The 25,221-nt window shown below is 56.1% G+C and overlaps 2 protein-coding genes and 1 long non-coding RNA gene across 6 annotated transcripts; 2 read left to right on the forward strand and 1 right to left on the reverse strand.

Annotated features, from left to right (window-relative positions):
- The first annotated feature begins 4,551 nt into the window (after window positions 1-4,551).
- LOC138241958 (serine/arginine repetitive matrix protein 1) lies at window positions 4,552-6,652 on the forward strand. The gene is made up of 4 exons (XM_069196288.1): window positions 4,552-4,558; window positions 4,652-5,996; window positions 6,128-6,254; window positions 6,629-6,652. The coding sequence occupies exons 1-4, from the start codon at window positions 4,552-4,554 to the stop codon at window positions 6,650-6,652; spliced, it is 1,503 nt and encodes a 500-aa protein (XP_069052389.1).
- A 346-nt stretch (window positions 6,653-6,998) lies between these two features.
- Window positions 6,999-21,825, forward strand: triobpb (TRIO and F-actin binding protein b). Of its 4 annotated transcripts, XM_069197011.1 has the most exons (14): window positions 9,484-9,891; window positions 10,424-10,551; window positions 11,340-11,396; window positions 11,984-12,052; window positions 12,646-12,735; window positions 13,039-13,148; window positions 14,260-14,773; window positions 15,028-15,235; window positions 15,598-15,709; window positions 16,606-16,765; window positions 17,294-17,410; window positions 17,703-17,789; window positions 18,732-18,908; window positions 19,055-21,825. In XM_069197011.1, the coding sequence occupies exons 3-13, from the start codon at window positions 11,370-11,372 to the stop codon at window positions 18,891-18,893; spliced, it is 1,656 nt and encodes a 551-aa protein (XP_069053112.1). In that variant the 5' UTR covers window positions 9,484-9,891; window positions 10,424-10,551; window positions 11,340-11,369; the 3' UTR covers window positions 18,894-18,908; window positions 19,055-21,825. The 4 variants fall into 4 exon arrangements, with proteins under 4 accessions (XP_069053110.1, XP_069053112.1, XP_069053111.1 ...); XM_069197009.1 differs by lacking the exons at window positions 9,484-9,891; window positions 10,424-10,551 and adding an exon at window positions 6,999-7,121; XM_069197010.1 differs by lacking the exon at window positions 10,424-10,551.
- On the reverse strand, window positions 21,713-25,176 carry LOC138242071 (uncharacterized). Its single transcript, XR_011191338.1, has 2 exons — window positions 24,672-25,176; window positions 21,713-22,358 (listed from the first exon to the last, which is right to left on the reverse strand). It is a non-coding gene; the product is annotated as an uncharacterized lncRNA (long non-coding RNA).
- Between the last annotated feature and the right edge of the window lie 45 nt (window positions 25,177-25,221).

A 25,221-nucleotide genomic window follows, 5' to 3' on the forward strand; every position in this document is an offset into this window, starting at 1 on the left:
CATGTTCTCCCCGCACTTGCGTGGGTCAATAACAAGCTGGAAGGTTTGCTGGCTTTGGGAAAACTGGCCCTGGTGTGAGTGTGTCCTGTGATGGACTGGCAGGGTGTGTGAGTGTGTGTCCTGTCCAGGGTGTCTCCTGCCTTGTGCCTGTTGCTCGCTGGGATAGTGGAAGAAACAGTCAGACAATGGATGGATGATCTCTTAATGACGTATTTTAAGAAACCATCTGTTTAATTTGTGACAATTTATAAGTCCAGTCCAGCAGGTTTGGAAGATAGGGAGATCACTTTATTGGCCCTATACAATTTACAATTTCTTGTATTAGGAGTTTGTCTTTTCACAGACCCCAGCTTGCTCTCCGTGAGACAGACAGACAGGGAGAGAAGCTTGGGGTCAGAGCGCAGGGTCAGCCACTGTACAGCACCCCTGGAGCAGTTGGGGTGAAGGGCCTTGCTCAGGAGCCCGACAGAGTAGGATTCCTCTGCCGGCCGCGGGATTTGAACCAGCAACCTTCCAGCCCCAGGCGCAGACCCTGAGCCACAGAGCCACCGCACTGCCCCCTATGACAGAATAGTTACATAAAACTGACTGATCTTCACCTGTACATGAACCTTACAGAGCAGGAGACCATGAAGACATGCAGAGCTTTCCTCCCATCAAGCGTTTTCCTCATTTCTCCCAGCGCTGCGGCTGTCTGGACATGGTGCTGTGAGGCTGTGAGGAAGCTCCACTCCAGCTGTGCGCTCTCGTGTGCACGCAGACGCCTCCACCATGATCCCTGTGTCTGAGGACCTGTACTGTCGCAGGTTCGAGGCCAACATCTTCGACCCCAGCCGCTGCCTCAACTGCCTGCGACCCCGGGACCTGCACCCCCACCTCGCTCAGGTGAGAGACGGGGACAGTCAGGTCTGGACAGAGAGACAGGGAGACAGAGAGACAGGCGTGCTGGAGTCACTGACAGATCAAAGACACACTGTGCTGAGGACAGACAGATGATTAAGACACACCGTGCTGAGGACAGACAGACAGATGATTAAGACACACTGTGCTGAGGACAGGCAGACAGATGATTAAGACACACTGTGCTGAGGACAGACAGATGATTAAGACACACCGTGCTGAGGACAGACAGATGATTAAGACACACCGTGCTGAGGACAGACAGACAGATGATTAAGACACACTGTGCTGAGGACAGGCAGACAGATGATTAAGACACACTGTGCTGAGGATAGACAGACAGATGATTAAGACACACTGTGCTGAGGACAGACAGACAGACAGCTGATTAAGACACACCGTGCTGAGGACAGGTAGACAGATGATTAAGACACACTGTGCTGAGGACAGACAGATGATTAAGACACACCGTGCTGAGGACAGACAGACAGATGATTAAGACACACTGTGCTGAGGACAGACAGACAGACAGACAGATGATTAAGACACACCGTGCTGAGGACAGGTAGACAGATGATTAAGACACACTGTGCTGAGGACAGACAGATGATTAAGACACACCGTGCTGAGGACAGGCAGACAGACAGATGATTAAGACACACCGTGCTGAGGACAGGCAGACAGATGATTAAGACACACCGTGCTGAGGACAGACAGACAGATGATTAAGACACACTGTGCTGAGGACAGACAGACAGACAGACAGACAGACAGACAGACAGACAGATGATTAAGACACACCGTGCTGAGGACAGGTAGACAGATGATTAAGACACACCGTGCTGAGGACAGGTAGACAGATGATTAAGACACACTGTGCTGAGGACAGACAGATGATTAAGACACACCGTGCTGAGGACAGGCAGACACTCACAGCAGGCTGGTTGACAGGTTTAGACCCACAGAGCAGGACAGAGCACACAGACAGCCGGGTCAGTGAGAGACAGTGGGAGAGCGAGTGACACAGACACACAACACAGAGAGACACTCAGGTCTGGCCGTGTGTCCAGGCACCTGAGGCAGACTCTGGGCTGAGCAGCCCGTCTGCATGGTCACGTCAAGCCCAGAGCAGGGAGGGTCCAGAGAGGCTAATTAATTACACACAGGAGATCGTTTACACTCCTCTGGGGAGCAGCAGTAACCCGATACAGAGTGCCAGCACGCACGGCTCACCGAGCAGATCAGGTCCACACAGACACCCCAGTGCGAGAAGCAGGAGCAGAAACAGCTGGGAGCCGCAGGTGAATTCTGTGAGTAGAGTAACTCCGTCCCCCTGCGGGACTGAGCAACACTCATTCTGCCTTCAGTTCCAACTCCTTTCGTTTGTTTCTTTCTATCTGTATGAAATATATGGATTGTTCTTATCGGAGGCTCTGGGTGACTCTATCCTCTCTCCAGCTCCAGTGTCCAGTCTCTGTCTGTAACCCCACTGTCCCCCTGACACAGGACACAGAGGTGCAGACGTGTTGTTACAGACTGAGGGTCTGTTCAGGAGTGATGATGATGATGATGAAGGGCCTGGGTTTGGGCTGGGCTCGGCTGTACTGATGATGTCATTGGAAACGTGCGAGGAGGGAGGCAGGGAGATGTTTCCTCACAGAAAAGAGCGGAGAGATAAAATAATCATGAGCACAGCCCAGGGGCGGTTGGGTTACAGCAGAGAAACAGGAAGCCAGAGCCAGCAGGAGAGCTGCAGACAGGGGGAGCTGGGGTCTCGTCTCGGGGTCTCCAGCAGGACTGTGGGGGACAGGGGAGAGGGGCCAGTCCGGGGGGGGTGTGTGTGCGTGTTTGTGTGTGAGTAAACGGGCTGTCTAAGACACACTGCTCTGTGTGTGTCTGAGTTATTGTGGGAGCAAGGCTCAGTTTTAGGGTGCAGAGTAGTGTCTAGGGTGGGGGCTGGGTTCAGTTTTGGGGTGCAAAGTAGTGTCTAGTGTGGGTGGTACGATCAGGCTCAGTTGTAGGGTACGATCTGGCTCAGTTGTAGGGTACAATCAGGCTCAGTTGTAGGGTACGATCAGGCTCAGTTGTAGGTACGATCAGGCTCAGTTGTAGGGTACAATCAGGCTCAGCTGTAGGGTACGATCAGGCTCAGTTGTAGGTACGATCAGGCTCAGTTGTAGGGTACGATCAGGCTCAGTTGTAGGGTACGATCAGGCTCAGCTGTAGGGTACATTCAGGCTCAGTTGTAGGGTACAATCAGGCTCAGCTGTAGGGTACGATTAGGCTCAGTTGTAGGGTACAATCAGGCTCAGTTGTAGGGTACGATCAGGCTCAGTTGTAGGTACGATCAGGCTCAGCTGTAGGGTACGATCAGGCTCAGTTGTAGGGTACGATCAGGCTCAGCTGTAGGGTACGATCAGTGCAGTTGTAGGTACAATCAGGCTCAGCTGTAGGGTACGATCAAGCTCAGCTGTAGGGTACAATCAGGCTCAGCTGTAGGGTACGATCAGGCTCAGTTGTAGGTACGATCAGGCTCAGTTGTAGGGTACGATCAGGCTCAGTTGTAGGGTACGATCAGGCTCAGTTGTAGGGTTTGTTAAGGCTCAGCTGTAGGGTACGATCAGGCTCAGTTGTAGGGTACGATCAGGCTCAGTTGTAGGGTATGATCAGGCTCAGTTGTAGGGTATGATCAGGCTCAGTTGTAGGGTTTGTTCAGGCTCAGCTGTAGTGTACGATCAGGCTCAGCTGTAGGGTACGATCAGGCTCAGTTGTAGGGTACGCAGCAGCTTGCTGTGCTGCTGTGACTGTGTGTGGCTTAGTGAGAGGGTGTGCTGTGTGACAGTGTAACAGTCTGCACTGTACCTGGGAACCACTCTCCTCTGCCTCTCACCAGCTCCAGTCATGTACGGTATCTCGTTTCCAAGCCAGGAAGAGAAACTGGACTGAGCTCAGACAGGACCCGAGCTGTGAGTGTTGGGGATCAGGGTCCCTTCGGTTTCACCTGGGGGTGATTTTGTGTTGGGGGGAGGTGGATGGGTTGTGATTGGCCGGTTGTCTGATGTTCTGCCCCGCAGGTGGGCTCTGATAGGCCGTCTGCGGGGAGCGAGTATTGTGATATCACAGGAGATGGGCTGGAGAATGAGGGGGGGTCCCTGTGTATTCTGACCCCCGACTGTGAGCTGTATATCTGTGCTGAAGACCAGGAGAGCACTCACAGGTAATACTGTGTCTGTGTGTGTGTCTAGAGACCTTGTGTGATAGTATATGCAAGAGTGTTATGTCATACTGTAATAAACCTTATATTTGATTGATTCACGCATTAATCTCTCACTAAGAGGTGTAGTAGTTAGGTCCTGTAGTGTCCAGTCGGTGTGTCTGTATTAACTCCTCTTTTGAAAGGTGTGTTAATGCAATGTGTGTCCAGTCGGTCAGTCTATTTTAACCAGCCCTCTGTCCCCGCAGTGCTGAGGATCAGAACCACTGTGAATATTCCCAGTATTCCCAGCTCAGCCCGGAGGAGGAGCTGCTCCATGAGGATCAGAGCTTGAATCCTGACAGCATGACCAGACTGGGGCCCCCACCTCAGCGCCCAGGTCCCCGCGCCTGGCTGGAGGAAGGCAGGGGCAGCAGACACACAGGTCTGACCGACCGATGGATAGTTTTCTCTCTGTGCTGTAAATATCTGCCGTGTTCATGTGCTGTAGTGTCCAGTCAGTGGGCGGCTATTGTAACTCTTCTCTCTGCCCCTCAGGCTCAGTGCAGTTCCTGTCTGACCGCTCCGCAGTGTCCAGAGCCCAGCCTCGAGGCGAGAGTAGCTACCTGTCCCTCGCCAGGCGCCCCTCGCTGCCATCACCCCGGGAGACCCCCGGCCCCGCGCCGAAGCGGTACTCGGAGACGGGCAGGGCTCTCCCGAGCAATCGCAGCCCCGACCCCAAGGCCTCCATTCCCTTCCGGAACCCGGACCTCGGACTGCCTTCCCAGCGCCGCGCCTCTGAGTCCCGGGCCCAGGGCCTCAACTCCACCGGCCGCACCCCGCCGGCCGAGCCAGCTGGCCCCGCCCACAGGCGGGCCTGCGACAGCCAAGGCCCCGCCCCCCGCCCCGTGAGCCCCTCCCCCTTCCGGCAGGCCGAATCTCTGGGCCTCTGCCAGAGGCGGTACCACGACAGCCCCACCCCCAAGGCCCACAGCACCTATCGGCAATCAGAATTTGACGGCCCCTCCCACCGCCGGAACTTTGACGCTCAAAGCCGCGCACCCGGCCCCCAGAGCCCCTCCCCCTTCAAGCAGGCCGAGCCCCTGATTTCCTCTTCCCTGCGGCGCGGCTTCGACAGCCTGAGCTCCTCCGGGAGGTGGGGAGAAGATCAGCGAGGCCGGTCCCAGGGCTCCTACGGGAAGAACTTGGACTCCAGCAGCGGGACCTCGCGGAAAATCCTGAAATCCGCTCCTGACCCCAAGGCCCCGACTGTTTCCCCTATCGCGCACTTGAAGAGTTCTCTGAGGAAAAGTGAGCCCACTAGCCGGCCTTCCCACAGCGCCTCCTCCGCCAGACAGTCGTACGAGCCCCCTCATCCCTCCTTCCTGAGGAAGGCAACCAATAAGGAGGCCAGGCCAGAGGCAAGCCCCTCCCCTCAGTGGCGCAGCTCCTCCCTCTCTGCTCGGGAGCCTGAGCCCACGGGCTCCTCCTCCTCTCCGTGGGACTCAAGGGCCCTCCGGCGCACCCCCTCCTCTGATTCGCTCAGACCTCGCACGTCCTCCATGAGGGCGGGGCCTGCTTCAGAGCACACCAGCAGGAGCGCCGCGAGCGGGCGGGGGCGTGGCCTGGAGCCTCGCAGCCCCTCCCCCGGTCGCAGGAGCCCCTCCCCCTTGCGGGGGGCGGGCGGGAGGCTCAGCTCGTCGCAGAGCTCCCTGGAGTCGGAATCCAGCGCGATCTCTTCCGGGTCGGGGTTCGCGCGCAGGGGGGAGTACGCCCAGATCGCCGACATCCCCAGGGCGAAGCGCATCGCGCAGCCGGACGTGGAGGGGGGGCGGGGCGCGCGGGATCGAGCCCACAGCCCCGGGAGAGAAGACGTGGGCAGACTCTTTGGGTACGAGCGCAGGTAGGGGCCGGGAGGGAGGTGGGAGGTAGGTCAAGAGGGGTGGGCGGGTAGGGCTGCGTCTGTGGGAGCCCTGCCGTTGCCGAAGCACAGCCAGTGTGTGTGCCCCCCTCACCAATTCCCCCGTCTCTCAGGCGCTCACCGATGGTGGACATGTTTCGGGAGTGGGAGTCGTCCGGCGAGTTCGCCAGTCGAGCGTGGAGAGGAGGAGAGGGGGGAGCGCTATCACGAGCCCAGTCCACCTCCTCGCTGTACACGCCGGTACGTAATCATCACTGTGCAGCTGGAGTAACAGGGAGTACAGCACTGCACAGTGCAGGCAATACAGTTACAGCACAGCACTGCACAGTGCAGGCAATACAGTTACAGTACAGCACAGCACAGTGCAGGCAATCCAGTTACAGCACAGCACTGCACAGTGCAGGCAATACAGTTACAGCACAGCACTGCACAGTGCAGGCAATACAGTTACAGCACAGCACTGCACAGTGCAGGCAATACAGTTACAGCACAGCACTGCACAGTGCAAGCAATACAGTTACAGCACTGCACAGTGCAGGCAATACAGTTACAGCACAGCACTGCACAGTGCAGGCAACACAGTCACATGTGCCTCATCTCCCTTCTCACCAGAGGCCTGGCAGTCCCCAGAGAGATGACCTCACTTCCTGGAAATCACACCAGCACTCTCACCAGGACCCACCTACCAGCCAGGCCTGTCTCTATCTATGTCACTCTCACAGTGTGCTCTTGTCTCACTCTCAGTGTCTATACCTGCAGTTGTCTGTATCTGACTGTCTCTCCTTGGCCTTGAATGCTCACAATCTCTCTGTCTCTCTGATCTGTCTGTGGGCAGGTACCACTTTCTGTACATTAAAAAACAGAACTGCACTGAGTGGACGATACTAGGAATACAACTGAGCCAGATTTATTTCTCCACTCTCTGATCTTTCCTTACTCTTTCCACAGAAATCACACCATCCCAGCAGACTGGATGCCAGTTACTCCTCCAGCCACCAGATGGAGACAGAGCTCGATGGCTACATCTACAAACGCCAAAGGGATCTGGGGCCTGAACATTACTCCTCCAACCACCAGAGGGAGCCAGTGCAATCTCAGGGAGACAAGGTGGGACACTCCCCTTACCACCAGAACAGACCAAATACAAAAGTGACATAAAGCCAAGCAGAAAGTGGACTACAAGCAGAGAAACGTACTAACTGCGCACATGTCCCCTGCATATCGGAATCAGATTCTCTCCCGAAAGTTGCAGGGTGATATTGCCAGCAGCCATATCACCCTGCAACTCACAACTGGCAACCCACTGAAGCTAAGTGGGTGTGAGTCTGGTCAGTACCTGGATGGGAGACCTCCTGGGAAAAACTAAGGTTGCTGCTGGAAGTCCATGTGGGTCCTAATGCCCCAGTATAGTGACGGGGACACTATACTGTAAACAGGCGCCGTCCTTCAGATGAGACGTAAAACCGAGGTCCTGACTCTCTGTGGTCATTAAAAATCCCAGGGCGTTTCTCGAAAAGAGTAGGGGTGTAACCCCGGCGTCCTGGCCAAATTTCCCTTACCAATCATGGCCTCCTAATAATCCCCCTCTATGAATTGGCTACATCACTCTGCTCTCCTTCCCACTGAGAGCTGCTGTGTGGTGAGCGTTCTGGCGCACTATGGCTGCCGTCGCATCATCCAGGTGGGGCTGCACATTGGTGGTGGTGGAGGGGAGTCCCCATTATCTGTAAATCGCTTTGAGTGGAGTGTCCAGAAAAGCGCTATATAAGTATAAGCAATTATTATTATTATTTACTGTATTTTTAATTCAGTTCTTCATTTAGTCAGATACGTCAATGGGAACAGACTGTCATTTACAGTGACAGGCTGTCTGGCACTGTATCACAGGTTTTAAAGGCAGAGATGACAGATTTCAATAACAGGACGTGATCGTACTGGCTAGGGGGAAGCAGAGGGCAGAAATGATGTGCCTGAACGGTTGAAAACGCTTTGATAACGAGGCGGAGAGCTTCAGCCCTGTACAGGTTCAGTCAGATAGAAACACCTGTCCCTCCGTCAGCTGTGGCTCTCTGGAGAAGGGCTTCTCTTTTCCGTCACGATCCCCAGTCGCTCATTGTTATATATCCCTGTTAAACACGATTCCAGTATTATTTTATTCACAGCCATTTCTACAGCAGTGTAACAGTTCTGCTCCAGTAGCTGGCTGGCTGAGGGGTATAGTCTCTCTCGGGGTCCGGACCCCAGTTAAACAGTTTCGGTTGTCTGTTTCAGCTGTAGAATCGGGAGTAGGGGGTGGGGGACTGGTGTCACGTGCTGAGGTCCCGATTCTCGGTTCTGACTGAGGCCCGTGGGCCGGAACCAGATGGGGACTCCCCCACGCTGAGCTGCCGTTAAAAGCCGTTTCGTGAGAAATTAGGGGTGGCTTGCAGAGGGGAGCTGCTTCGCCTTCTGCATGGTGCAGTTTTCAGAAACAGCAGGAACTGACGCAGGTGTGATTTCTCATTCAGAGACGTACTATGTAAGAATTGTTACAAACGAGAGGGGACACCCAGCCCGTCTGGTCCCTGTCGTAGCTAGTAGTTAACTAATCCGAGGATCTTATCCACCTGTGTCTCGAGAGAAGCTAGAGGAAGGGCTTCAACAACATGGTCAGGAGGCTCGTTCCACGCTCCCACCACCCTCTGTGTACACAAAAGTGCCTCCCGCTCCCAGTTTCACATACAGTTCCTCTCGATGTCCTCTTGTTCGTGCTTCACCGCTAGTTCAGACGGTTAGTTCAGCTGGGTTGTCTTCACCGTTACCTCTGAGGACTCGAGTTGGGTCCCACGGTAGTCTGCGCCGTTCAGGACTGAAGAGGTTCAGTACCTGGAAGAGAGAGAAGCAGTGTCCCCCCCGAAAACTTCGAGACGGCACCCCACCTGCTCTGACTGCACTCCAGGATCCGTACGACAGATCAGGTCGTGGGAATGACGTCTCTGTGCAGCACGACGCGAGAAAGCCGACTCGCTGGCTGGCCTGTCTGTTAGGATTTATGACCTGTCGGGGCTTGTCTGCGGCGTCCTAGCGCCAGGGCTGCTGATAAAATACTTCCCGGAGTCAGGAGGAGAGGCAGGCATGTACGGAGTGACACGAATCCAGCTTCCGCCCGCTCTGCTCCACACACCTCTCCCGCAGGAGGTTGCGGGAGCAACCACGCTCCGTGTCCGGCACGGTCACCGCCGCTGCGCCTGCACTCCTGCCAGACCTGCGGGCCCTTCCCTGCCCAGCCCGCAGCGATCTGCGCTGGATGCCACCTGTATGACGCGATCCCCCGCGACGGCGCATGTCCACGCTGCAGGCAGGAGCAAAGCGAGTTGTCTGCGCCCCCCGGTGCGCGGGCTGCCTCTGCGCGAATGCAGGCGGCGCAGCCGAGCCCCGGCCGCTGATTGGCTGGCGGCGCAGCGGGCCCTGGCCGCTGATTGGCCGGGGACACGCCCAGGAAGTAGTCGCGCAGAAAGCGAGACGCCCGCTCTCTCTCCAGGGCAGTGGGAAGGCGCTGCAGAAGTTTTGCAGTAGTCGGGAATGTTTCTATTTTAATAACGGCTGGTTTTTTAAGAAACTCGTTGTGTGTGTGAGGCGGGCTGTTTTAACCGGACCCCAGAGCTGCCCAGGGCCATGTAGCGATTCCGACTGCGATCCAGCGAGCCCGCCGAGACGATGTGCTGTGCGCTGCCCGTGTCGACAGGATATCGAAATATTTCTGGAGTTCCGACGGGAAATAAACGACTCGGTCCGACTCGCTAACTGGTTAGAGAGGGCTGCCCCTTACCGGAGTGATCTGCGGACCTGAGCGCCTGTACCCGCACAGCTCTCGCCCTGCCTCTCCTCCAACATGACAGTAAGTTCTGCCGCAAAAACACGTTTTTTTATTATTATTTCTGGAAAGTCGTGCAACAACTGGGATCTGTCGAGCCGCGGCGGCAGGTCCGACCGGATTCCTGACAGCCCAGTTGTCGGCGTCGGTGAGGATTTATTGATTTCGTTTTCGTGCGTGCGGAAATTCCCCCGCACGGTTCTCTAGGTCACTCTGAGCGCGCTGTTTCTGCTCGGTCCCGTGTGTGTGTGTGTGTTTGCGTTGCGCAAGTCGGGTGGGCGTGCAGCGGGTCTCGGGCGGGGTTCGGGTTCCGGACCGGCCGTGCCCGCTGTCCGCGCCGGGGAGACTGGCTGTAAGGCCGCTAATTGAACAAACAGGAGGGTGCTTAATTGTACTTCATGTGTGCTGCAGGCGGTGTCTGCTCAGCTGAAGCCCCTGTGGGTAGCCCTGTGTGTGCCTCTCTCCTCTTCCTCTTCTGTTTTTTCACTCCGCCTCTCTTCTTCTCTTTCTGCCGCTCAGTTGTTTTTCTCTCTTCTCTCCCTCTTTCTGCCTGCAGATCTCTCTCTCTCTCCCTGCTGCTGCTGTTCCCTCTGCCTGCTCGTCTCCCTCTGTAGCTCTGCTGCAGCTCCATCACAGCTGGGCACGGTCCTGCTCCTACTGACCAGCAGTTCCAGCTGACCGGCGGTGTGTGGCCCTGCGTGGCTCTGGCTGACCACCGGTGTGCGGCCTGGCGCTGCTCGAGCTGACCGTCTGAGTGTGGCCCTGCGTGGCTCTGGCTGACCGTCTGAGTGTGGCCCTGCGTGGCTCTGGCTGACCGTCTGAGTGTGGCCCTGCGTGGCTCTGGCTGACCACCGGTGTGCGGCCTGGCGCTGCTCGAGCTGACCGTCTGCCTGTGGCCTCCGTGAGCTGACCGTTCACCACGTGGCCTTGCGCTGACCACGATTGACCGTGTGGCTTTGTGGAGTGTGTTCGTCTCTGCCTCTGTCTCCCCCCCCAGCCCTGCGGTGTGCGGCTTCTGAGTGTTTCCTGTTGTTTTTCACAGCTTCGCCACCCTGTGACCCCTCCCTCCGCCCATGGTGGCTGCCGCTGCGCCCTGGGGTCAGGGGTCGGGGGTCACTGTGGGGCTGCACTGCCCGAGCGGGTGCTGGTTCAGGTTGCAGCAGGGCAGCATGGGTTTTAATCAGGGCTCCTACTTGAAGGACCATTGCGATGGGGTCCTGTGTCCTGGGACAGGGGTCTGTTTGGGACTGTGGCACTACTGGGCTCCTGACTGAACTATTTTGCATCGTCTAGGACTGACGTACAATATCGTGTCCCGCACAGCTCTGTTCTCGTGCCGGTGTCCCTGCAGGATGGCTGATGATCGCCCAGAAATCGACAGTCCGTGGCTGGAGAACCTAGACAGTATTTCACAGGAAATAAAGACCTCGGAGGGCAGAGACTGACCGGTGTTTCTTTCTCTCTCCCTGCAGCCCGATCTCCTCAACTTCAAGAAGGGCTGGATGTCGAAGCTGCACGAGAATGGCGAGGTACTGCGGGTTAGGAGGGAGTCTGGAGAACTTGCGCTGGAGTCCGTGTGTGTGCTGCTCTGGCCTGGGGGTGGTGGGTGTGGCGTGCTGTCTGGCGTGGGGTCATGTTGGTGGGTGTGGTCTGCTATCTGGGGGTGTGTCAGTGGGTGTGGTTTGCAGTATGGTGTGGCGTCATGTTGGTGGGTGTGGTCTGCTATCTGGGGGCGTCAGTGGGTGTGGCTTGCAGTATGGTGTGGCGTCATGTTGGTGGGTGTGGTCTGCTATATGGGGGCGTGTTAGTGGGTGTGGATTGCTGTATGACCTAGGGGGTGTGGTCTGCTGGCTGGTTTACTGGGGGAGGGGGCGGTGTCAGTGGGTGTGACGGGGTGGCTGACCCCGAGGGGGCGTGTCAGTGGGTGTGTCTTGCTGGCTGACCTAGGGGGCGTGTCAGTGGGTGTGATGGAGTGGCTGGCCTAGGGGGCGTGTCAGTGGGTGTGATGGAGTAGATGACCCCGAGGGGGCGTCAGTGGGTGTGTCTTGCTGGCTGGTGGGGAGGGGGCGTTGTCAGCGGTGGGGGGTGCTGTCCTGACTGGTTTCCCTCTCTGCAGTGGAAGAAGCACTGGTTTGTCCTGACGGATGCTGGCCTGAAGTACTACAGGGATTCAGGAGCGGAGGAGGTGAGGCGGCAGACTGCCCAGTTTCCCACAGCACAGCAGCCTGATCCACGCCCGGATTTACTGGGCGCCGCAGGGTCTCCACTGGCACAGCCGACTGGGACTGGGGGACTGCTAGTCACAGTTGGCTAGTGACGGGACCCAGCCTCGAACCCGCGATCGTAGGGCGATTGCATGTATCGGTGGAGCCTTGCAGGAGACCCTCTGGTCAGTTTTAAGATTGAATTCATTTCCCTCTTAATGAGCCGGATGCCCAGATTTAGCTGGATGACTTGTCGGCGCGCCCAGCAGGCCGGCCCCTGGCGGGTCGCGTTCGGGCCAGCGTGTCCAGCTCGCCGCCCTCCTGGTTTCTCTGCGGGTGTGAGCAGAGCCTTCGACCCTTCGCCCGCGGTCGCGCGGTTTCACTTCATCGGCAGGGTCGGTAGGGAAGCTCGTTAACCGCGCACGAGCCGATTAACGCGGCGCTGGTTCGAGAGGGGTCTGTCAGCAGTGCATCGCAGGCGGGATGCTGGATGTTGGGAGCTCGGCAGGGAGGAGCAGGCGGCGCCGTGTGCTGTGGGGTCGGGGTGTGACCCGTCTCTCTCTCTCGCTCTCAGAAGGATGACCTGGACGGAGAGATTGACCTGCGCTCCTGCGTCGACGTGTCCGAGTTCAACGTGGAGAAGAATTACGGGTTTCAGATACATGTCAGTGTGAGGCTGTGGGCAGCCTGTCTCTCTCCCTCTCCCTGTCGGTGTGTCTGTGCCTCCTGTCGGGCTGCCCGAGCGCCTCTGTCTGTGCCTCCCGTCGGGCTGCCCGAGCGCCTCTGTCTGTGCCTCCCGTCGGGCTGCCCGAGCGCCTCTGTCTGTGCCTCCCGTCGGGCTGCCCGAGCGCCTCTGTCTGTGCCTCCCGTCGGGCTGCCCGAGCGCCTCTGTCTGTGTCGGTGTGTCTGTGCATCTGGCTGGGGACCCTGTCCATGTGTGTATCTGAGGAATCTGTCTGTCTGTCAGACCCGGGAAGCAGTGTTCACTCTGTCGGCCATGACCTCGGGCATCAGGAGGAACTGGATCGAGGTTCTGAGGAAGAGCGTGCGGCCGGCCAGCACCCCTGACGTCACCCAGTGAGTGCAGTAGCCCTGGTGCGCAGGCATGCCTGTCGCAGTAATGCATGGCACGGTGTGTCGTTAGTCAGGGTTGTGTTGGGCATGGAGGCATCACAGGACACACACAGACACACACTCACACCGGGGCCAGTCCGTCACGGGACACGCAGAGACACACACTCACACCGGGGCCAGTCCATCACGGGACACGCAGAGACACACACTCACACCGGGGCCAGTCCATCACAGGACACACACAGACACACACTCACACCGGGGCCAGTCCATCACAGGACACACACAGACACACACTCACACTGGGGCCAGTCCATCACAGGACACGCACAGACACACACTCACACCGGGGCCAGTCCGTTACAGGACACGCAGAGACACACACTCACACCGGGGCCAGTCCGTTACAGGACACACACAGACACACACTCACACCGGGGCCAGTCCGTTACAGGACACACACAGACACACACTCACACCGGGGCCAGTCCATCACAGGACACGCACAGACACACACATACTCACACCTGGGCCAGTCCATCACAGGAGACGCACAGACACACACATACTCACACCGGGGCCAGTCCATCACAGGAGACGCACAGACACACACATACTCACACCGGGGCCAGTCCATCACAGGAGACGCACAGACACACACATACTCACACCGGGGCCAGTCCATCACAGGAGACGCACAGACACACACATACTCACACCGGGGCCAGTCCATCACAGGAGACGCACAGACACACACATACTCACAGCAGGGCCAGTTTTCCCAGAAGCTGGTTAACGCACACATGGATTGTGATCAGAGCACCGGGAGGAAACACACACGAACACGGGGAGAACATGCAAACTCCACACAGACAGTACTCCCAGATCTGAAATTGAACCCAGGGCCGCAGCTCTGCGTGGCAGTGATGCTGACCCCTGTGCCTCTGTGCCACCCTAGAGTGAGAAACTAGGACTTGAATCCCAACTCGTGGAGAAGCTGTCAGGTTCTGTGTGTTGGAGCTGCAAAGATCAGGCAGGGCAGCACACAGGAGTGACGCACAGTAGCACAGATTTGTTTGGGATAGTAAGGTTTAACGAGGTCTCTCCACCTTAGGTTGACAGACAACGGCAGCGATAAGGAAAACTCCCTCTCGAGAGATCGCCCAGCGACTCGCCGTGGGTCAACGCGCTACCAGCAGGAGGGGGGGTCAGAGGTCACGCCCACCCTGACCCCCCGACGCTTCGACTACGTGGAGCTGGCTCCTGTGACCGCAGCCTCCGACCTCGGAGGGGCGGGGCTTTCATCCCCGGCCAACGAGGGAGAAGAGGGGGAGGGACTGGGGAAGGAGCAGGCCCAGCGATTGGAGGACAGAAGCCGCTGGTTCCAGACGGCCCCCGCGTCCAAGGCAACGAACACCAGCAGCCAATGGGACGCTGTTCTGTCCCGGAAAGCGGCGGGGCCGCTGGGTGGAGCCCCACCCACCACTGCGGAGCAGAGGCAGCGATTGGAGGAGGAGATCGAGAAGCGGTGGGTGGAGTTTGAGAGGCTCCCCCTCCGGGAGATGCGGTCGGTGCCTCTGATTGGCTCGCGCTCCGGGCAGCCGGCCAATGAGGCTCTGCAGAAAGAGGTGAGTCAGTCACGTGCATTTTTTTTTGGAATTGGAAGCCTTTTTTTATCTTTATAAAATTCTTTTCTTCTTCTGCATTGTCAGTTCTCCCTGTGCTTTATCTCTCCCTGCATTTCCTCTGTTTAAATCTCTCTTGGCGTCCCTCTGCCTCCTGCTCCGTAGTGTGTGTCTCTGCGCAGTGTCACTGTTGCGCTGTAGTGCCCAGTCAGTCACTCTGTACCCGTTATCCCCACCTGCCTGCGGCACCCTCTCAGGTGGCGTCTCTCAGGCAGCAGCTGGACCGCCTGCGGGGGGCGGGGGGCTGTGGCCCCGGCAGCCCCTGTGCGCGGAGCCTGGAGGCCATGGAGCGCGCTCACAGGCAGGCGCTGGAGGAGATGCAGAGGCGGCATGACCGGGAGAAGAGAGAGCTGGAGGGGGAGAGGGAGCGGCTGCTGGAGGAGGAGACTCATGCCACTGCCCAAGGTGCATGATGCATACAGACCCTAATACTGACCCTAGAGGCACTCCTAATGCACAGACATTAATACAGACCCCAGAGACACCCCTAACACACAGACGTTACTACAGACCCTAATACTGACCCTAGAGGCACTCCTATAAACAGACATTAATACAGACCCCAGAGACACCCCTAACACACAGACGTTACTACAGACCCTAATACTGACCCTAAAGGCACCCCTCACACACTCGAACAGATGAGTATTTACCACAGTACAGATCCCAGAGGCTCACTTGAGTCATTAATGGTGCTCACAGTGACCTGCACAGCAGACAGTGTCAGTGTCTGTGGAATAACTCTCCCGTCCCCCTGTGTCCCTCAGCGATGGACGCCCTGAGGAAGGCCCACCAGGACGAGCTGCAGAGGGAGGTGGACAGGACCCGGAGGCTGGGAGGCGGGGGGTCTGACGTGCAGGCTCTGCGGGCGCAGCACCAGTGAGTCCCTCCACAGGTCGAACGGTAAACCAGTCAGTGTCTGTGTCAGACCTCAGGACTGCCCTAGCTGCTGGAGATCTGCATTCAGAACTCGGGTCGGTGAGGATCAGGTCCAGATTATAGCAAAAACAGCTACGCTAATCATAAAGCACAAGTGAAAATTAGGGCTTTTAGATCTGTAACCATTTAAGTGAGATGCTTTATAATTCTAAGCATTAAGGCTGTGCAGTGATTTCTCATGGGTGACACTGTGCTGTAATACTGTACTACAGCACTGTGATACTGAGCCAGTGATGAGTGATACTGTGCTGTAAGACTGTACTACAGCACTGTGATACTGGGACAGTGATGAGTGATACTGTGCTGTAAGACTGTACTACAGCACTGATACTGAGACAGTGATGAGTGATACTGTGCTGTGTGTGTACTGTGCTGTAATACTGTACTACTGCACAATGATACTGAGACAGTGATGGGTGATACTGTGCTGTAATACTGTACTACAGCACTGTGATACTGAGCCAGTGATGAGTGATACTGTGCTGTGTGTGTACTGTGCTGTAAGACTGTACTACAGCACTGTGATACTGAGCCAGTGATGAGTGATACTGTGCTGTGTGTGTACTGTGCTGTAAGACTGTACTACAGCACTGATACTGAGACAGTGATGGGAGATACTGTACTGTGTGTGTACTGTGCTGTAAGACTGTACTACAGCACTGTGAGACTGAGACAGTGATAGGAGATACTGTACTGTGTGTGTACTGTGCTGTAAGACTGTACTACAGCACTGTGAGACTGAGACAGTGATGAGTGATACTGTGCTGTGAGACTGAGGCAGGGCGCTGGATTCGGACCAGGCGCCTGCCCACCCGTGTGGCTCTCTCCCTGTCCAGGTCGGAGGTGGGGGCGCTGCGGCGGGAGCTGGACAGCCTGTCGGAGAGGTATTCCCAGAAGTGCCTGGAGCTGAACCGGGCGGAGCAGAGCAGCGGGGAGCGGGAGCGAGAGATCAGCCGCAGGGAGAGGGAGCTGGAGCAGCTGAGGAGAGAGAACCAGGTCAGGGGACAGGGCCGGCTGGGACTGGCCAGCGGGCTGACCATCTGGGCACTGGTCCATCTGCTGGGCACTGTCACAGTCACTGGGCACCATCTGAGCACTGGTTCAGAAGCCAGTTCAGAGATTAGGAGGCCATGATGGGTAAAGACCAGGGGAAATTCGGCCAGGACACTGGGGTAACACCTCTAGTTTTTTCGAGAAACGCCCTGGGGTTTTTAATGAACACAGAGAGTCAGGGCCTCATCCGAAGGACGGTGCCTTTTTACAGTCTAGTGTCGCCGTCACTATACTGGGGCATTAGGACCCACACAGACCGCAGGGTGAGCGCCCCCTACTGGTCCCACTAACACCTCTTCCAGCAGCAACCTTAGTTTTTCCCAGGAGTCTCCTCTCCAGGTGCTGGCCAGGCTCACACTGCTGGGCTCCAGTGGGGCTGCCAGCTGGGAGCCGCAGGGTGATCCAGCTCCTAGCAGGAGAGCTGCAGTCTTCCCCCTGTCTCTCTCTCTTACTGTCTCTCTGCCTCTGCAGGAGCTGCAGGCCCGGCTCTCTGAGGAGATCAGTCGATTGCGTTCCTTCATCACGGGTCAGGGGTCGTATGAGGGCAGTTCCCTTGGCAACAGGGAGCGGAATTCCTGTGAGCTGGAGGTGAGGAAGTCGAGGCTGAGAAACGCAGGACCTGCTGCCGCCTGGTGGCCAGATGCAGGCACTGACTCCACTAGTGCAGTAATTACAGATGGGTGTAGGAGCTATTGTGTGGTAACTCGGGCTTCATCACAACTGTGTCATAATTAAGGCTTACGTATTTGTATTGTTGATGTTGAGTACATTCTGGTGTAGATGTTCTTACTAAATGCAATGCTGTAAATGCGTATAATTTTGGTGGTTTTGTAGGTGTTGTAATATCTGCGGTAAAGTGTTATTTGTTTGTTATTTGCAGGTGTTACTGCGAGTTAAAGAGAATGAGGTGAAGTATCTACACAAGGAGATCAGCTGCCTGAGAGATGAACTGCAGACACTCAATAAGGTGCAGTTTGTTATTCATTTACTGGAGTGTCCAGTCAGTGTGTCTGTATGAACCCCTCTCTCTCTCGGTGCAGTGTTAATGTACTGGAGTGTCCAGTCAGTGTGTCTGTATTAACCCCTCTCTCTCTCAGTGCAGTGTTAATGTACTGGAGTGTCCAGTCAGTGTGTCTGTATGAACCCCTCTCTCTCTCAGTGCAGTGTTCATGTACTGGAGTGTCCAGTCAGTGTGTCTGTATGAACCCCTCTCTCTCTCAGTGCAGTGTTAATGTACTGGAGTGTCCAGTCAGTGTGTCTGTATGAACCCCTCTCCCTCCCAGTGCAGTGTTAATGTACTGGAGTGTCCAGTCAGTGTGTGTGTATTAACCCCTCTCTCTCTCAGTGCAGTGTTCATGTACTGGAGTGTCCAGTCAGTGTGTCTGTGTGAACCCCTCTCTCTCTCAGTGCAGTGTTCATGTACTGGAGTGTCCAGTCAGTGTGTCTGTATGAACCCCTCTCTCTCTCAGTGCAGTGTTCATGTACTGGAGTGTCCAGTCAGTGTGTCTGTATGAACCCCTCTCTCTCTCAGTGCAGTGTTCATGTACTGGAGTGTCCAGTCAGTGTGTCTGTATGAACCCCTCTCTCTCTCTCAGTGCAGTGTTCATGTACTGGAGTGTCCAGTCAGTGTGTCTGTATGAACCCCTCTCTCTCAGTGCAGTGTTCATGTACTGGAGTGTCCAGTCAGTGTGTCTGTGTGAACCCCTCTCTCTCTCTCAGTGCAGTGTTCATGTACTGGAGTGTCCAGTCAGTGTGTCTGTATGAACCCCTCTCTCTCTCAGTGCAGTGTTAATGTACTGGAGTGTCCAGTCAGTGTGTGTGTATGAACCCCTCTCTCTCTCAGTGCAGTGTTCATGTACTGGAGTGTCCAGTCAGTCAGTGTGTCTGTATGAACCCCCCTCTCTCTCAGGAGAAGAAGACCGCCTGTGAGCGCTATAAGGAGGTGTATATGGAGCTGAGTGGGATGAAGTCTCGCAGTGAGCGGGAGATCGAGACCCTGCGGGAGCACCTCAGACTCGCCATGGCCGCGCTGCAGGAGGGACAGTCGCTGGGCAACAGTCTGGCCGACTGAGAGGGAGAGGGAGAGGTCAGTGTCCCGGCCGCCAGCCGCTGACCCAGGCTCTCCCTGCGCCCACACCATTGTAGAACTGTACCAAAGACCGTATCGCAGTTAGCGCCCCCTGGGCTGCTGTGAATGCCTTGTCAGTAATTGACTTTCATCTCTCCCTACAGTTTTTCAGCCACGCTGGCTCTTTGGGAGATGGTCCCTGATGTCTACAGGCTTACGTTTTTGGAACCAGCGTGGAAAACTGAGAGAGTGCCTTAGCCTCCGTTTCATCAGCCAATGGGAAGCCAAGACTGGTACCAGCTGATCGTCACCGGGGGCCTTTTAGTTTAGCGGTTTTTACGTCGTCTTCCCGTTCTTCTGTCTGCCTTTGAGAACAGATGTGGAGCCGCCCGCTGTGCGCCTGGAGTCCGTGATTGTAGCGGAGTTTGCGAAGCTCCGATAGTGGTGGTCAAGCAGGAGAGCCCCAGCTTCAGGTGTTCGGTGAGGTCAAAGTATCGGTTTGGGGCAAAGAGGCAATCTGTGAATTTTCAATGTTGCATCAAACCCTCTTTGTTTTTGTTTTTTTTTTAAGTCTAATTTCTCCCTGCAGGCCTGACACAAGGCCCGTCTCGCTGTTGTTCCCCTGTGTGGCCCAGGTGGCCGGACAGGTGCACACGCTCCTCTCTGGGGCTGGTGGGCAGCTCTCCCCACTACAGGCTCCTCCAGGCCAGCTCTCGCCCTCAGGGTCTCAGGCCCACCGCCAGGAGAGCTGGTCACCAGCTACTAACCAGGTGGTTGTGAAGGCCATGGACAGGGCATGTACTGGCCATGGACTGGCAACAATCTGGTTGGAAACTACTAAAGGATAGGTCACCAACTACTGGTGAACAAGTCATGAATGACCAACAGTCTGGTTGGTAACTACTAATGAACAGGTCATGAACTACTAATGAACAGCTCGTGAAGTGCTCATGGACTACTGACGATCTGGTTATTAATGAACGAACTGGTCCTCCACTCTTAATGAACGGGTCCTGAACTACTAATGGACGTGTTGGGAACTGGGATCCGGGGAGACGGACTGATTTGGGGAGAGCACACGGGAATGAGGTAAACTCAAAGGGGCCCGTGCGCTACACGCTGGGCAGCCCCCCCCTGTCAGTGACACACACTGGACGGGCGACCCCACAAACTGCACTTTTAGTACGATGGGTGGATGGACAAGAGGGGCCCCAACATATTTGTATAGATTTTAATTTCGCTGCTCTGGGGAGTTTTAGATCAGACTTTGATTTGGCTTTTTTAGAAGACCGCAATTCCTTACAGACAGACCGGAAATGTGAGACAAGTCCGTGCACAGCCAGTCCTTGCACCTGAGCTTCCTGTTACTGAGCATTAAACCCTGGAAAACCACTACTGGATGAAGTTGTTAAGGGGAGAGAGGGGTGTATGGGGCTGTGCAGGACTGGGGTGGCTGTGGAGGTCGGGCACAGGGCTGGGAATGTGTCACGAGGCCTGACGCTGCCCTGGTGTGACAGAGTGACGTTTGTGAAGAACAGGACGAGTGACCTTGGTTCGCTTAAAGAGAGGTGGGGGGGATGTATTTTTAAAAAGATGTGAAGAAAAACAGGACTTGTGGAGTGTTAAGGTGAAACCGTTTAGCGTGAGAGAAGAGGAGGAGAGTTTTTCTTAACGGAATTATTAAGCGGGAGGGGGGAGTGTTTTTCAAGATCTTGACCAAAAAGGTAAAATGTCTGTTTTTTTTTTTAAAAGAATCTCCTTGTTTTTTTTTAAATGTTTTTAGAGGTTATGTCCTGTTTGGTCAGTGCAGTCCTGCTCCAGACTGTACTGCCTTTACTGTAAAGTGCCCTTTACTGTAACCCTGCCCTGTGTGCTGGGCAGGGACTGTAGGTTTACACATGCCTGGCTCTCCCAGTCTGTCAGCTATGCTCTCTAGAGTCTCCCTCCCTCCATCCTTCTGTTTGTGTCTCCGGTCCTCAGCCGTTACCTCCTCTGGCTTGATGTGGTTCCTCAGGGGTTAATGCAGAATCCCTGGAGCAATTAAGATAGGTCCTAAAACAGACCCTAGAGACACACCTAATACTGAAAGATTAATTTAAGCCCTACAACATATCATAGAGAGATGTAATAAAAATAAATTAATATAGATCCTAGAACGGACCAGAGCCATAACTTTACAGATGAACACAAGCCCTCTTATAGACCCTAGACCCTGACAGAGCTCAGCACAAGGTTTAAATCTGGCCCAGAGTTCATAGCTGACAGCCAGAGGAGGAGGATGGAGGGAGACGGAAAGCAAGGCAGGGGAGAGGAAGAGTGGGGATACTTGGTGCTCTCACACAGCCGTCCCTGACCCGGATCGGCTGTTTGGGAAAGGTCCGGCCCTGCTCGGCGGTGCTGCTCTGACAGCCCAGGATGGGGCTGGATAACCTGGAGTCGCCCTGGGGGCTGTGCTTCTCCAGCTGGGGCAGACCTGCGTGCTCCACCCCACCCATGAGGAGCGATTCCTTGCCAGCGAACACGTGAACGTTTTCCCAGTAACCGCGGCGTGCGCCAGCGCTCGATGGGTGCTGTGAGGGTTTCGGAAGGCCCAGATCAAGCTCGCCGGCCGTAGCTGGACCTGACCGGGACCCTCCCCGAGCGGAGAAGCGTTTACACCGCCGGAGTAGAGCAGGAGTGAGACCTGATCAGAAACGGCAGTGTGAACGCCTTGGACCGAGTTCGGTTTGTCTTGGTGGCGTTTGTCGTGCAGCAGTCGGTGATGCTTCAGTGAGCCAGCAGATCTGTGTTTTGGGAGGGTTAACAGGTCAGTCTCGTACAACTGGATTCATACCTTTTATTATTATTGACAGAGTGTTACATTTTTTTATATTTAAGTACATATCTATATATAAAGTATCAATGTTTTGCAATCAATAAAATTATAGCAAAAGTATTTCTGGGTCGTGTCGTCTCTGGAACGTAGTCGTGTGTGTCTCGGCTTCACAGGCGGGCAGGACAAACATCATTCCAGCTTCAGGGTGGAAGCAGGCAGGTTTGAAGGGGTGGGAGGTTTACTCTGATGAAGGAAGGTGGGGTGGAGGGTTAGTGAGCACTGTTGTGGCCGTCCTGTCATGAGAAACGGGTGTGATGATGCCTGTATCGCCCCCTGCTGGGTGACGCAGGACAGCTAGCTGGGCAGAGGGGCCAGGGATCGGGCTGGGGTTCGGTCCGGGGACCCCCGCACTCCGCTCACGTCCCTCTCCCCCGCTGGCAGACCAGGGCGAGGCCCCGGCTCGGCTCAGACGATCACCACAAGGGGTCCTGGGATGCTGAGGGACATGCCCTTCAGGAACTCCCGGTGGTCCTGGGGGAGCCCCGGAGTCTGGGGCGCAGCGGCCTGCCGCCCCCTCTGCTCCCGTGCCCCCGAGTGCAGCTGGGGCCCGCTGGACCCGCCCCGCCCAGGGCCAGCCCCAGTGTGCTCCTGGCCTGTGGGAGAGAAGGGTCCGTCAGTCTCCTGTGTTCCCAGGACAGACCTGCGCGCAGACTGGGCTCCTCCTCTGGCCCTGCCTGCCCTGCAGCACGTCTCTCCCCTGGCCTAGACGCAGGACCTGCTGCGGTCTGTCACTGTCTGTCACCCCCACTCCTGTCAGAGCCCTCTGCTCCTGCCCCGGGGGGGGCTTTCAGGATCTGCTCCTGCCCCAGGGGGGGAGTGGGTTCTCAGGCTCTGCTCCTGCCCCGGGGGGGGCTCTGCTCTTGCCCCAGGGGGGCACTCAGGCTCTGCTCCTGCCCCAGGGGGGCTCTCAGGACTTGCTCCTGCCCCAGGGGGGGCTCTCAGGACTTGCTCTGCACCAGGGGGGGCTCTCAGGCTCTGCTCCTGCCCCAGGATGGCTCTGCTCCTGCCCCGGGGGGGAGAGGGCTCTGCTCTTGCCCCAGGGGGGCTCTCAGGCTCTGCTCCTGCCCCAGGGGGGGCTCTCAGGCTCTGAGGAGGGGCTGGTGGGGGCAGTCAGGCCTCAGGCTGGGCTGCGTGCTGCAGGAGAACGAGTCCAGGAGCAGCGTGACCCAGACAGGCCGTCCAGATAGCAGGAGCCCTGGAGTCAGAAGCAGCGTCAGAGAGCCGAGGTCAGGGAGCCGGGAGCCTGGCAGGCGCCGGCTCTGCCCCCTCGTGTCCGTGCGGAATCTCGGGAGCCCCAGCGCCGCGGGGGAGGAGGCCCTCCTGGGGCAGCCGGGGGGCAGGAGTCAGAGCCCACAGCGTCTCCGAGAGCCCAGACGGCTCAGCGGCTCTCGGCCCTCATGCAGCGGTCAGACCCTGGAATCCACCCTCTGGCCGCGCTCCCGCTCCTGCTCACTGAGAGCAGGTCTCGGTTCCGACGCCGTCACGTGTGTCCGTGGAACGACCTCCAAAACAAACCCTGTGCAGCATCACGCAGAGTCACCACCAACACCGAGTGCACCCCTGTCCGGGGCCGTGTCAGCGGTCGCAGGGTCGCCCCCTCTCGCACCCAGCGCGGTGACGTCAGAGGGACACTTCCCCGACCCCTCTTTACAGGGCAGTGACGTCGCGGCTCGGGTCACGTGTCTGCGGGGAGTCCCCAGCCGAGCCGGGTCTCTCTCCAACATGAATATTCCTTAACTGTTTTCAGAGCAAGGTTGTGTGAGGTGAGGGGGGCTGTCTGGTGTGTAAAACTCTTGGTTGCAGCATTGTGGGTGCTGTGGTTTAAAAGCTATTGGCTCGTGAACAGCATTCTCCCTTCCCAGAGCATTGCGCCACATTCAATAGAAGCACAAGGAAAAGAGATTCAGAACTCAAAGCTGTGTCAGTCTTCTGTGTAAAAAAATCGGTTTGAACATCAGGGGAGCTGTTTTTAATACGCTGCTGAGTAAAGAATATGATTTTTTCTGCTGTCAGTAGTACTGTGAATCTAGACCCTTACCTGAATGAAAACAGGACGAAAAGAAAGGGTTTTAGAAATCAAACAAAGCTGTACTCCCGTGCTTACAGACTGGAGTAATTGGAGACTGCGCTGTTCTGCTTCCTATGGTCATAGACGGGTTTTGCGCACGAAGCCGTATTGAACAGTATTTCTCGCGTTGTGAACGTGTGCACACAGCGGCCCCCCGGGCTCCAGTTAGTGCGTAATTACGCATCGATGAAAAACCGGAGGATTCAAAAAAGATAATTCGCTCACTGATAGTTTGATGTAGAGGCTGTGGGAATTTCCACAAGTCGTGGTCTTTAAAATGCGTTTGGTTTGAAGGCGTTCTGCGTTTCCATTGCGAAGATATGGACAAAATAATATTCGAGCGTGGTCAAAAAAATGTCATAAAAACGACGAAGTGAAGGCCGAGAAAGCATTCACCATGTAGTTTATACACAAAGCAAGTGTTTTCGTAACCCTAGGAGGTTTCGTGAAAGCGCTACAGGCGTGCCAAAATCGTTTTCGAACTTCAAGCTAACTACCGCGGCGGTGAACGTGGAGCAGAGGAGTTTGTTGTCGTTTGCACACGAACACTGGGACTCTCATCAGCGCTGATGTCGCACACAGTACCACAGACAACACCACACAGTACACTGTAGACAGCACGTTACAAACACCATCAGTCACAACGACAGAACAAGAAATAAATCTGTTGCAGTGAGAAGCAACGGTAGACCACGCGAAAACTGCAGAGCGCAGACATGCACGGAGCCTGAGGCAGGGGCAGTCGGCTGCTCAGGACGCAAAAGTGAAGATAAGTCATTGAGAAAAGTTACGGTTTTAAATATTCCGACAGTTTCCAGGACAAACGCAGCAGGCTCACCTCTGCAGCAGAGCCAGATGCCCATCTCTGAGCAGCCGGGCCGGTGTCCCAGGTGTCCAGGTGTGGAGCCGCTCGGACAGACGCGCTCTGGAGTGGGGATTGACTCACCTGCTCTCATTGGCCGCTCGCCACCACTCTGATTGGCCGAGCCGGCAAGAGGGGGCTGGGTTTACCAAGAACCCGGATTCAGGAGACGCACGTTTTCAACACCCGATTTTCTGCCCTGGCAAAATATCCCCATTTATCTTTAATTCTGTTGTTAAATTCTCACCGCCCACAGGGTGCCCGGCGTTGTGTTGTGGCAGACGTGCTGGAATCTGTCCTGGGTCCTTGTGTTTTCACAACAGTGTGGATCACGTGTGCTGACACACCCACCAAGCTCTTCCCGAAAATACAGTGACATTCGCACCCAGCACCGACTTCAGTCTTCAATCAGCGTCTCGTAGCTGTTTAAAGATCAGGACCTGTTTCTGGGACACAGCCAGAACAGCTTATAACAGTTCGAGCAAAGCTTCACCGGTCGCCAGGAGGAAAAAGTATTTTCTTCTTC

This window comes from Lepisosteus oculatus, chromosome 12, assembly GCF_040954835.1.
Source record: "Lepisosteus oculatus isolate fLepOcu1 chromosome 12, fLepOcu1.hap2, whole genome shotgun sequence".
NCBI classification, from domain to species: domain Eukaryota; kingdom Metazoa; phylum Chordata; class Actinopteri; order Semionotiformes; family Lepisosteidae; genus Lepisosteus; species Lepisosteus oculatus.